Source organism: Saccopteryx bilineata, chromosome 3 (assembly GCF_036850765.1).
Source record: "Saccopteryx bilineata isolate mSacBil1 chromosome 3, mSacBil1_pri_phased_curated, whole genome shotgun sequence".
Taxonomy (NCBI): domain Eukaryota; kingdom Metazoa; phylum Chordata; class Mammalia; order Chiroptera; family Emballonuridae; genus Saccopteryx; species Saccopteryx bilineata.
The window spans coordinates 131,125,978-131,138,815 of record NC_089492.1 but is presented as its reverse complement, the minus strand read 5'-3'; the positions used below and the strand labels follow the sequence as shown (position 1 = coordinate 131,138,815).

At 43.1% G+C, this 12,838-nt stretch overlaps 1 protein-coding gene across 1 annotated transcript in view; it reads left to right on the top strand.

Annotated features, from left to right (window-relative positions):
• Positions 1–12,838, top strand: part of M1AP (meiosis 1 associated protein) — a 98,190-nt gene that overhangs the window by 66,079 nt on the left and 19,273 nt on the right. Inside the window, exons 5-7 of the mRNA XM_066267478.1 lie at positions 3,979–4,152; positions 8,717–8,879; positions 10,906–11,047. Coding sequence (XP_066123575.1) covers positions 3,979–4,152; positions 8,717–8,879; positions 10,906–11,047 — 479 coding nt within the window. The remainder of the gene's footprint in view (positions 1–3,978; positions 4,153–8,716; positions 8,880–10,905; positions 11,048–12,838) is intronic.

Here is a 12,838-nt window from a genome sequence, read left to right as displayed (position 1 = left end):
GAAATGGAGGCTGATAGAGCAGCTAAACCGTTACTGCTATGACTCAGGCACAAGGAAAGGAATGCTTGAACCACTGAAACAGAAAATGGAAAAGAAGTTCTCCCTCTAGTGGTTTTGCTTTCCGTGTGAGTTGTTAGCTTGGTCAGTGCAACTAACTGTCTTCCTTTCTGAGCCTGCAAAACTGCCAACTCCAACCTGAAGCACAGTATCTGAGTGGGAATTACATGAGAGCTTTTTCTTTTTCTTTTTTTCCCCCTTCTTTTTCCAAGTGAGAGGAGGGGAGGCAGAGAGACAGACTTTCTCGCATGCACACCAACCAGGATCCACCCGGCAACCCCTGCCTGGGGCCAATGCTCTGCCCATCTGTGGCCAACCTCGCAACTGAGCTATTTTCAGTGCCTGAGGTGGAGGCTCCACAGAGCCATCCTTAGCATTGGGCCAATGCACTGGAACCAATGGAGCCATGGCTGCAGGAGGGGAAGAGAGAGAGAGATAAAGAGAGTAAAGGGGGAGGTGGAGCAGTAGAGAAGTAGATGGTTGCTTCTACTGTGTGCCCTGATGGAAAATTGAACCTGGGACATCCACACACTGGGCCAACACTCTACCACTAAGCCAACTGGCATGGCCAAGAGCTTTTTCAAAGAATGAAGCTCTGCTCTGTGGCTCTCCCAAGACCCTGTAGGTTGAGAAAGAACTTTAGGAACATTGATGGATGTGCGCATGGAAGACTGACATTGTCCTTCATAGAGGTGCCATGCTTCAGGCTTGGTTCTTCAGCTTTGCAGGATCAGAAAGTTATTTTGTCAACACCCTCTCAGAGATAGACTACTCACCTTATCAAACTCAAAACCAAAGTACAAGCTAGAATATTTTAGAGGGAGAGTCATAACCACCATCATCACCAAGAGGAGCAGAGACCTGACAAACACATCCTGCCATTGGGACACGTCACAGAACCAGCATGCCCTCTCTGCTGAGCCACTCTGGATGGGTGCTGCCAATGCATTTCCCTGTTGCTCCCCTTCTTGATCCTCCATTTCCAGTCAACCTTCTCTCCTTCTAGGGGTCACATTCATTCTTTGGATAAGCCAGTACCATCTATAGGCTCCAGACCAATCTCTCTCTGGTCAGTAAACCATTCTTCTTTCTTTAAGGTCACTATTTTTAATGGAACTCACTACTCTGTGTTGATTTTATGATTTAATTATCTGAGGAAACCCCTATTTTTAGGTCCAGATTGTCTCTGGGAGATAACTTTGTGTTGTCTCCTTATATGGCCCATGGGAGGAGTTTCTACTCTTCTACCCTTTCCTTGGGGGGAAAAAATGAAGCACTTATTTCTCCTTTCCTAAATCCTGTTGTTTGAACTCTAAGCAATATTATCCTTTCTGCTTTCTGAGATTCTTTGCTCAACTCCATTTCTGTAGTTCTGTATCTGCCTCCTTATGCTTAAATCATTATTTTGCCTCCCTGAAAATAAGCTGTTTAGTCATTTACGTATGTCACTCAAGGTGAAATTCAGGCTCAGAAAATTAAATTATTTCTTGTTTTGCTTGTGTAAAGAACCTTTCTGCTTGACCAGTGGTGGCGCAGTGGATAGAGCATTGACATGGGACGCTGAGGTCCCAGGTTTAAAACCCTGAGGTTGACAGCTTGAGCATGGGATCATCAACATAATCCCAAGGTTGCTGACTTGAGTAAGGGGTCACTGGCTCAGCTGGAGATACCCCCCCCCATCAAGGCACATAAGAGAAGCAATCAATGAACAACTAAGGTATTACAACTATGAGTTGGTGCTTCTCATCTCTCTCCCTTCCTGTCTCTATAAAAAAAAATATTTTAAAGAACCTTTTTCTTTACTTATAAGGGATATTTCTTTGACATTGACTTCATATTTATCACTGTAGTACCCTAAAACATATGGGGCAGTTAGGAGTTTAAGGAGGAATGGTCAGGAATAATGTTTCTTTATAACTGCAATAATTATTCCTTTTAAATATATATATATAATATATTGCTTTATAAACTTCAAAAGAGCACAGAGTATCATACATCTTTATACCCTATATGCTATTTAATCTTCTGTGTAATACATAATAAATAAAACTTCTTAAAGAAATAAATGTAATAACTAGTCAGCTAATGAATCCTTATAGCTATTCACAGAAGGTGGTAGGTTTTCTTTCACACTGGTCAAAGATAAATGCTTTTAGTGCCACTTTCCAGCCACAGAATAAGTCGTTAACTATGACGCGAAGTCATCAAAGTCTCACCACACCTCCCCCGTGTGGGTACTAGCACTCTGGACTGAAGCCGTTTGTTCCCTGTAGAGAGTCTGCCACCTCTGCATACTTGTCCTCAGGAATGCCGTTCTAGAAATAACCCCAGCCTTCTCCCTGGGGTTCATGAGTCATACACAGAAGTTAATTCATTGGAGCAACTGGCTTTTCTTAGGCCCTTTGTAAAAGAATTTCAGAGAGCACCTCATGGTCAGGCAAAAAAAAAAAAAGAAGAAGGCACTCCTCTTCAGGTTCTTTCCAGCTCTAGCTTCATTTCCTCTCTCTGTGCTTCCTCCACTACATTCTATTTGGCTTTTACTGACAAACTTTACCTGCAGACCCAGATTCCAAATCCTGAGCTGCTGTTTCCTAACACAGGGAGTAGACCAGCAATGCCTCCTCATCTACCAACCAGCTCCACTAATTCATATTTAGAATCAAATCACACTCCACCATCCCACCCCTGTCTTCTTGACTGCTAATCACACTTGTGAGATACACTACGCTTACAACAAACTTGTATAATCTGTGTCAGAGGGTGGAGCCTGGGAGGTCATCTTTTTTGTCTTTTAGTCTTTTTATTTAATTTTTTTTTTTTTTTTTTTTTTTAGGAGAGAGGAGGAGAGATAGTGAGGCAGACTCCCACATGTGCCCTGACCGGGATCCACCTGGCAACCTGGTCTGAGGCCAATGCTCCAGTACTGAGTACCCGCTATTTTTAGCTCCTAAAGCTGTTGCGCTCCGGAGGAGCTCTCCTTAGCGCCCGGCCACACTCGAACCAATCAAGCCACTGGCTTGGGAAGGGGAAGAGGGAGAGAAGGAGGAAAGGGTGAAGGAGAGAAGCAAATGGTCACTTCTCATGTGTGCCCTGACCAGGAATCGATCCCAGGATGTCCATAACGGACCTACGCTCTATCCACTAAGCCACCAGCCAGGGCTTCTTTTAGTCATTTTAAATTTTATTTTTTATAACAGAAGCATTTAATTAAATACATTTTCATTGTGAAACAACACTATAAAGCTGAAGTCCATCCACTTTGTTAGTAAAATAGTAAACTTGCGTTGCTGTATTATTTTACTGTTGTTATTGTATTCTAGAATGCTTTTTAAATATGAGAAATACATGATTATAATAAAATTCAAACAGTATAGAAATATGACTGGTAAAAAAGGAATATATCTCAAAACTACCCCATTTCTACTCCTATCTACCATTAGCAGTTTGATGGTAACCTTCCAGACCTTTGTAGAATATATTTATGCACAGATGTATGTACTTAGGCTAATAGTTTTATTTTTATTTAAACAAGCTTATACTAAACATCTGTTCTACAACTTTATTCACTTACTAGCTCATAGCTTTCTATGTCAGTACATTTAGCTTTATTTGATTTATTAACAGCTCTGCATTACAATTCTGGTTTGATTGTGCCATAATTTATTTAAACATTCACATATTGGTGGGCATTTTAATTGCCTCCTGCTTAGGGTTTTGAATATTTGTTATTGCAACAATGCTCTGCTGAACACCTTTGCATGCATATGTCTCTTTGTGTACAACCCAAGGATGTCTGTAGGCTAGATATCTAGAGGTAGAATTGATGGGTGGGGGGAAATGGTGCGTTTAAATTTTTATATTTTTTAAATATTACAATTAAAAAATTAAACACTCTCACTACTCTCTCCCTTTCTTCTGCAGAGAGTGTTTTTCTGGGAACTGACATTGACCTTCAGACAATAGACAATGATGTTGTCAGTATGGAGATTTTCTTCAAAGCCTGGCTTCATAACAGTGGAACAGACCGAGAACATGTCCATCTTCTTCTTCCTTCACAGTCTTTCAGCAGCATTTCAAGAGCCAGAGATAACCCAAGTACACACTCCCAAAAATACATATTATATAGGCCATGATTCTCCTAGTCTAGGATTAGGACTCTAGATTGATGAGTCATCAGAATACAGAGTACTTGAGGTTTAGGAATTAGGGGAGGTTAGATGACGTTGTCCAGTGTAAGCAGGAGGAGTAAAAAAAGAATTTATAAAAACTGACCAGTTCAAAAACTGAATATAATTAAGCCCAGACAGCAAGGGATGGCTAGTTTAGAGGCAAAGACTTAGACACCTCAGTAATCGGGCAGCAGCTACACTTCATAAGAACACACTGGTTCATATATTTTTCTCAAGTTTTTCATTTTTAATGCAGTAGATCTTAATGATATTATAAGTTGAGGCATGCTGGCACCTCAGGAATATGAACAGGACCTGTGAGTGGAGGAAAAGAATGAAGACTAAACCAAGATTAAATAGAGGCCTTCTGGATAGGGAGACATCAGACTGCGGGGAGCTAAAGCAACTAACAAGGCAGGCTCCAGAGAGGACAGCTAGTGGCCTAAGACCACATTCACAAAGCATGTCCTGGCAATTATGAAAACCAAGAGATCAATCCAGTGTTTTAGACATGGCCCTGGAAGGTGTTCCGTCTGGTAGTGATACTTCATTCCAGGTCCCACTAGATGTGAAGAGCAAGGTCATTTTTTTTTTTTTTTTTTTTTTTGTCTCCATCTTCTCTGAAGATTGGCTCAGGACCCAGGGTGGCAAGAGCCTGCAAGTGGGCCCAGCAGTACAGTCAGCCACACTGAGTTTGGAAAAGCTGACTCCTTAGGGCCCAGCTCCAAAGAGAAAGGACCAAGGTGTGTCTTTGGGAGTTGGAATTCAGTGAGAAAATGGGTACAGACTCCTGGCCCCAATGGGAAAGATACACCTTGGTTCTTTCTTTCTGGGGATAACCATTGGATCTCTACCTCCCACCCCCATGATCCACATTTCAAACTAGGGCTGTGATACCTTGGACAAATTACCTGCATTTTTATCTGTCTTTCCTTTGAGTGTAAAATCTTTCCAGGACCTCTTTTCCACTACATTTGTTCAAAGCTGATAGTATAAATTGCTCCTTATCCCATCCTCCAGAATCCACTTCTTATCTGTTTTCCCCAGACACTATGTTAACTCCTTTCCTTGTATTATCTCGTTTCATCTTCACACATCATGAGGCATGTAATGTTGCCATATATCATTGAATCTAGGATGCTATCAATTGTCAGACACACTATTATTTTATGTACCACTAAGAAAGAAAAACACTGACACAATTTTTTCTTATCACATAGAAATATTATCTGTACTGAGAGAGCTTTTCAGTTTAGAGTAGTATGTAAGGGTTAAGGGTATGTGCCTGGCCAGTGGCGATTGTAAGACATATAGAGATGTTAGTATGTGAGGGAGAAAATGTGTCTTAGAATCATTAAACCTGACCTGTGGTGGCGCAGTGGATAAAGCATTAACCTAGAACACTGAGGTCGCCAGTCCGAAACCCTAGGCTTGCCTGGTCAAGGCACATATGGGAGTTGATGCTTCCTGATCCCCCCCCCCCCAGTTCTCTCTCTCTCTCTCTCTCTCTCTCTCTCTTTCTTTCTCTCTCTCTGCCCCCCTCGTAAAATGAATAAATAAATAAATAGAATCAATTAAATACAATATTATCTCTGTTTTACAGATGAGAAAACTAAGACTTAGAGATATGAAACATTCCCTAGGGCTGCACAGATAATTTACAGCAGAGCCAAAATTTGGAGCCAGGCAATTCCAGAGCCCGCTCTTACCCTTAGGATTAGAAGTCTATATTTTTTTACATTTGTCTACTCTTATCCCAGAGGATATCCATCAAACCCAGGTCTTTCTGCCTCCAGAGCTGCAACGCATACCTATGACAGAGCCTGCCTCGTGCTGGCAGTGAATTCTAAATTTACTTTTCTTATTAGGAGAGCAAGGGACCTCAAAGGCCAGGAGCTCTTGCAACCAACCTTTTGTTCCACTGCTGTGCAGCATTTGTCCATGATACTATTGAGAATGTCTCTTCTTTGCCCTCTCTCTTTCCATGGCTTTCAGCACTAGGACCAGAGCCCAAGTGTGTGTCTTCATCTGCAACCATTTTTGCAATGCACAAGTCTTTACGGTGCATGGTAGAACTTAGATCCAGACTCATCAGCTCTCTGCTGGGGAGGACTTCACTGGAATCCAGATGCTCAGACATAAATGAAGTGAGATCTGAGGAAAGTAGACCTCCTCTGTGGTGGGTATGACCCACCTAAGAGTTTAATGTAACCGTAATAAAGATTATACTGTAGTTATCCATTATTTTAAAAAGCTGATGCATTGTCACACACATGAATTTCTAAAAATGTGGCTCATTACCAAAAAAAATTAAAAATGGAAACAAAATAACAAAAATTCTGAGCTCTCCTGCTATAGAATCCTTTGAGGACTACCCCTCAGATGTTCACTTTGACTCCTCATAAGGTTCTCTACCCACACCACCTGCTTCTGTAGCTGCCTAAGGCCCTTCACCCCATCTATAGATGCTTTCCTCAGAGGCTTTCTTGTGATGGACAGAGTATACAGTAGCTTCAGATGAGTGTCTTTTCTCATTTCCTGGGTTTGCAGTCTGCTACCTCGGTTCTGGATGGTGAGCACCATGCATTGTTCTTGTTCTAGACCCAAGGTCTGCTAAAACAGCTTTCCCGACATTGAAACACTTGCTCTGCTGAGACTACTCTTCCCATAGTTTTCAGCCCTGGCTGCACATGAAGGACTTTTTTTTTTTTAAGTTTTTTTTTTCCATTTTTTTTTATTTATTCATTTTTAGAGAGGAGAGAGAGATGGAGGGAGGGAGAGAGAGAGAGAGAGAGAGAGAGAGAGAGAGAGAGGTGAGAGACAGAGAGAGAGAAGGGGGGAGGAGCTGGAAGCATCAACTCCCATATGTGCCTTGACCAGGCAAGCCCAGGGTTTCAAACCGGCGACCTCAGCATTTCCAGGTCGACGCTTTATCCACTGCGCCACCACAGGTCAGGCACATGAAGGACTTTTTAAAAATACCAACATCTGGCCCTGGCCGGTTGGCTCAGTGGTAGAGCATTGGCCTGGTGTGCAGGAGTCCCGGGTTCGATTCCCGGCCAGGGTACACAGGAGAAGCACCCATCTGCTTCTCCACCCCTTCCCCTCTCCTTCCTCTCTGTCTCTCTCTTCCCCTCCCACAGCCAAGACTCCATTGGAGTAAAGTTTGCCCGGGCGCTGAGGATGGCTCTGTGGCCTCTGCCTCAGGTGCTAGAATGGCTCTGGTTAAAAATACCAACATCTGGGCCTCGTCCCCAGAGATCCCAATTTAATTGATGTAACATAGGGTCCAGACATCGATATCTTTTATAAGTTCCCTAGGTGATTAATTCAATAGGAATTGAGAACCTCAACCAGATGAATACATCTGTCCAGTCCTAAAACCCAGGGACCCAACAATGAATGAGGGATACAGGAATGAGGGGAAGCTGGGGTCCTAGGCAGAGTTCCTTCTACTGACTTCCTGGACTCTGGGACACACAAGAGGCACCTCACCCAGAATTAATATCCAGGTCTAACTGCTGAACCCAGAGGGCCCACTGGACACGACGTCTAGTCTATTTGACATCCTATTTTTTCTACATTATTTCTACTTTTGTTTTTACCTCATTTTACAAGTTAGTATAGTCATTTCATAAACCTTGAACAATAAATACAAACCTTCTCACAAGGACTCAACATTTGTACAGTCATAGGCTTGTTAACAGTATTCAAACCTGGCATAAATTTTATTGAAAGACTTTGTAATATCAAGGATTCAAGCTTAGTGCAAGAGAACATGCCCACTGGGCATAGGACTATACCTGCTGGAGCAGACGCTTACAGAGGAGCGATATACTTGGATGATAACTCAGACCGAGGCCAAGCCCCTTCAGAACTGTGGGCTGGTGCCAGTGATGCTCCCAGGCTCAAAAGGTTCTATGCTTTGGGTTTGGGGGATAATTTAAAAACAAACTATTTCGGGAACTTATTCCTCCCCCACCACCAAATATCCCGAGAAGAGCCCACAGAGGAACAGTAGCTATCAGCTGACTGCCTGACTTCTGCTTTCCTGCTCATCTCTCATCGGGACTGTAGACTTGCCAAAGCTTAGCCACAGGGAAGCAACAGAGGCAAGGTTTCCTGTGTGAATGTCAAAGGGCCTCTGCACATTATAGTGTTAGCTGCTTCCTCCACACATGTTCCTCTCAGAGTGAATCCCAAGTCAGGCCTCTCTCTCTGGGGCAACCACTCAGCCAGCTGAGAAGTGAAACAAATAGAAATCATGTCAGACCTGAAAAAGTTACCTATTGTGTAGATCATTACTGTAGGTTCCAGACCCACTCTGCCTTGCCAAACCAATCATATTTTCTGCTTTCCACCCTCTTGCCTTCTCCCAATCCTTACTTGCCTGGTGGAGGTGGAATGGGTGGCAGATGTTGTATCTGAATTACATAGCCCGAGGGAACTTGTGATAACCATCCTTCACCCATTGCTGTCTTTTATTATAGTGTGTCTGAAATGTGATCTCCAAGAGCGACTTCTCAGCCCATCCCTGTTCCCTGGCACAGCTGATGGCTCCTTGAAAATGGATGACCCCAAAGGAGACTTCAGCACACTCTACCAGATGGCTTCCCAATCATCAGCCTCTCATTACAAGCTCCATGTGATCAAGTATGGTCCATGGGGACCTCCCCAATCCATGTAAATGCTGATTCTTATGGGATCCATGACCAGAAAGTCCAGGGATAGAGGACACCCCCAAGTGTCAGGCACACAGGAATCAGGTCTAAATCAGCACCTACAGGTATGGCCTTGATAGGGCACGGTCAGGCTTCTCAGCACATGGAGACAGATGAGCAGAGGCTAGAGATGTGCCTCTGCAGACACTTTGAGGTCTGCATGGGGTTTGGAAATCCCAAAAGTCTCTGAATATAGAGAAAAACAAGATCAGCAGAAAATATTTATTGAATACTTATTGTGTTTAGACATCAGAACAAAGATCTGGCCTCCAAGGAGTGAGTGATACATAAGATCTTCCCCTGCCTTCTCATTTCTCTAAGTCAGTGACATTCAACCATTTTTGTCTCATAGCACACATAAAATAATTACTAAAATTCTGCAGCACACCAAAAAACATAAGTTTTTACCAATTTTACAAAAAATATTGGTATGATTTTGATTCATTCACACTGGATGGTTATTGTTTTGTTGGCTGTTACAATTTTTTTTTTTTTTCATTTTTCTGAAGCTGGAAACAGGGAGAGACAGTCAGACAGACTCCCGCATGCGCCCGACCGGGATCCATCCGGCACGCCCACCAGGGGCGACGCTCTGCCCACCAGGGGGCGATGCTCTGCCCATCCTGGGCGTCGCCATGTTGTGACCAGAGCCACTCTAGCGCCTGAGGCAGAGGCCACAAAGCCATACCCAGCGCCCGGGCCATCTTTGCTCCAATGGAGCCTTGGCTGCGGGAGGGGAAGAGAGAGACAGAGAGGAAAGCACGGCAGAGGGGTGGAGAAGCAAATGGGCACTTCTCCTATGTGCCCTGGCCGGGAATCGAACCCGGGTCCTCCGCACGCTAGGCCGACGCTCTACCACTGAGCCAACCGGCCAGGGCCAATTTTTTTATTTGACATCTAAGAGAAAAGAGGCCAGTGCCCCTGACTAAATATTCAGGTATTGCATGTTTTAAAAATCCTTGTGGCACCTGACCAGGCAGTGGTGCAGAGGATAGAGCACCGAACTAGGATACAGAGGTCCCAGGTTCAAAACCCAGGGGTCACCTGGCTTGAGCACAGGGTCACTGGCTTGAGAGTGGGATCACAGATATGACCCCATGGTCACTGGCTTGAGCCCTAGGTCACCGGCTTGAGCATGAGGTCACTCGCCTTGCTGGAACCGCCCCTTCTCCCCAGTAAAGGCACATATGAGAAAGCAGCCAATGAACTACTAAAGAGCCACAATGAAGAATTGGTGCTTCTCATCTCTCTCCTTTCCTGTCTGTCTGACCTTATCTCTCCCTCTCTCTGTCTCTCTCTCTGTCTATGTCACACATAAAAAAAAATCCTTATGGAAAAATGATTAAAAATCACTGCTCTGAGTATTAGAATTCCTGCTTCCAGGGGAACAAGTCTAAGATAGAATTAGTAATGATGGCAAAAGCCACTTTTACTGTAAATTTTATTTTACAACCTATTTACTGCTTCTTAGTTCCTATCACAGTGCCCATGCACAGATATCTAAGTAAGCTTATCCATGGGTTTGTGACCACAGATGCTGCTAGGAACCTTTTTAAATGCATCCTCTTCTTAGATGCTCCCTCCATGAGCACATCACCATAGAAGAGCCTGGACTGACATGAAGATGGTTAGCATACTATTGTGTTATATGGTTACTGTAGCACAAATATTCTGAGAGTGTACCCAGGGACGTCACTTGGAATGGAATGAGCTCAAGAGAAATATCCATCAGAGTCTTGAGCCTTCATGATGTCTGCTTCCTTAATTGATTAACAAGCTTTGAGAATGTACTCTGTGCCACATACCTTGCTAGGTATTGGCCATACAAAGATGAATAGGTCACAGTCCCTAACCTAAAGGATTTCACAATAGAGTCCTAGACTTACCAAGTTTAAGTGATCTGGGTCAAGGTTCTGGATATTACTGAGGAGATTTTCACTACCATTGTCTCTTCCCAGGGCTCTAAAATCCAGTGGGATCTGTGAATCAGTGACATATGGACTCCCATTCATCCTCAGACCCACAAGCTGTTGGCAGCTAGACTGGGATGAGCTGGAGACAAATCAGCAGCATTTCCATGCTTTGTGTCACTGCCTGCTGGTGAGTATCTGTGTCCCCGGGTGAAAAAAAGGAAGATTGTTAAGGTACTAACCACAGAAAAGTAGTTAGCTTAACCCTGCCTTGTTCCCAAACCTGTCTCAATCTTTAAGAAGACCAGAAAAAATGGGAAATACCCTGAAATGTGGATTAAATATGACATGCTTTTGTTGGTTTTATGTTATAGAGCAGGGGTAGTCAATCTTTTTATACCTACTGCCCACTTTTGTATCTCTGTTAGTAGTAAAATTATCTAACCACCCACCGGTTCCACAGTAATGGTGATTTATAAAGTAGGGAAGTAACTTTACTTTATAAAATTTATAAAGCAGAGTTACAGCAAGTTAAAGCATATAATAATAATTACCAAGTACTTTATGTAGGATTTTTGCTAAGTTTGGCAGAATAAATCTTTATAAAACAACTTACTATAGTTAAATCTATCTTTTTATTTATACTTTGGTTGCTCCACTACCGCCCACCATGAAAGCTGGAGCGCCCACTAGTGGGCAGTAGGAACCAGATTGACTACCACTGTTATAGAGAATAATTTGTGAATTCAATTATATGATACTAAACTTGAAAAGCCCTGATTCTTTTACATTTAAATGGCAACAGAAAATTTTCCATAGGTATCTATATTTTAAAACCTATTTGCTTCTTAACTCTGTGCTGGACATTATGGTTCATTTAAATGAAGAGCGCCTAGTTTGTGCCAGACATGATGCTAAGCCCTAGATAGTTAATGGTTAACATAATAGACATTATCTGAGGCCTTTTGAAAAGGCCTCAAGAAATTTACTCTCTAATGGAAGAGACAGAATTAAACATATAGATTCTTTTTTTTTATGACAGAGAGAGGAACAGATAGAGACAGACAGACAGAAAGGAAGAGAGATGAGAAGCATCAATTCTTTGTTGCAGCACCTTAGTTATTCACTGATTGCTTTCTCATATGTGCCTTGACTAGGGGTGCTACAGCAGAGCGAGTGACCCCTTGCTCAAGCCAGTGACCTTGGGCTCAAGCAGGTGAACCTTGCTCAAACCAGATGAGCCTGTGCTCATGCTAGCGACCTCAGGGTCTCAAACCTGGGTCCTCCACGTCCCAGTCCAGTGCTCCATCCACTGTGCCACCGCCTGGCCAGAGAAACATATAGATTCTTAATTGTGAGAAGTTTATGAAGGAAAAGAAGTAGCTGCTATAAGCGAGCCTCTCTGTGAAAATGACATTTAAACAGAGACCTGCCAGATAAATGGGAATTAGCCAGGTAAAGGGTGGCAGGAAGAGCACTCCAGACACAGGGAAAAAAAAGTGCCAAGACCCCAAGGCTACAAAGAGCTGAGAGAACAATCAAGAATAAAAAGGCCATTGTGGCTGAAACAGAGAATGAAGGGAGAGAGCCACAAGCTGGGAGAATAGGTTGAATGGGGTCAAATCACGCAAAGCTTTGTAGGCCAAAGTTAAGGACTCCGGATCATTAAGTCAGAAAGAAATCATGAGAAATGAGCCACTTAAGTTTTAAAAGATTACTTGAGCCAAAATTTGGGAAAGAACTGGCAGAAGCCAGAATGGAAACAAGAAAATGAAGCAGGAGGGCACTGCAGTCATCTAGGCAAGAGGTGCTCTTGGCTTTGACTCTGGTGTTGGAAGTCACAATGAGATAGGTAAACCAATTGAAGAAATATTTCAAAGAAAGTGTCAAAACTTAGTGACGGACTGGATGTGAGGAGGAGCAAGGAAGAGGAAAATAGCAAATAACTGCTTGGTCTGAAATGGCAAAACTAAAAGAGCAC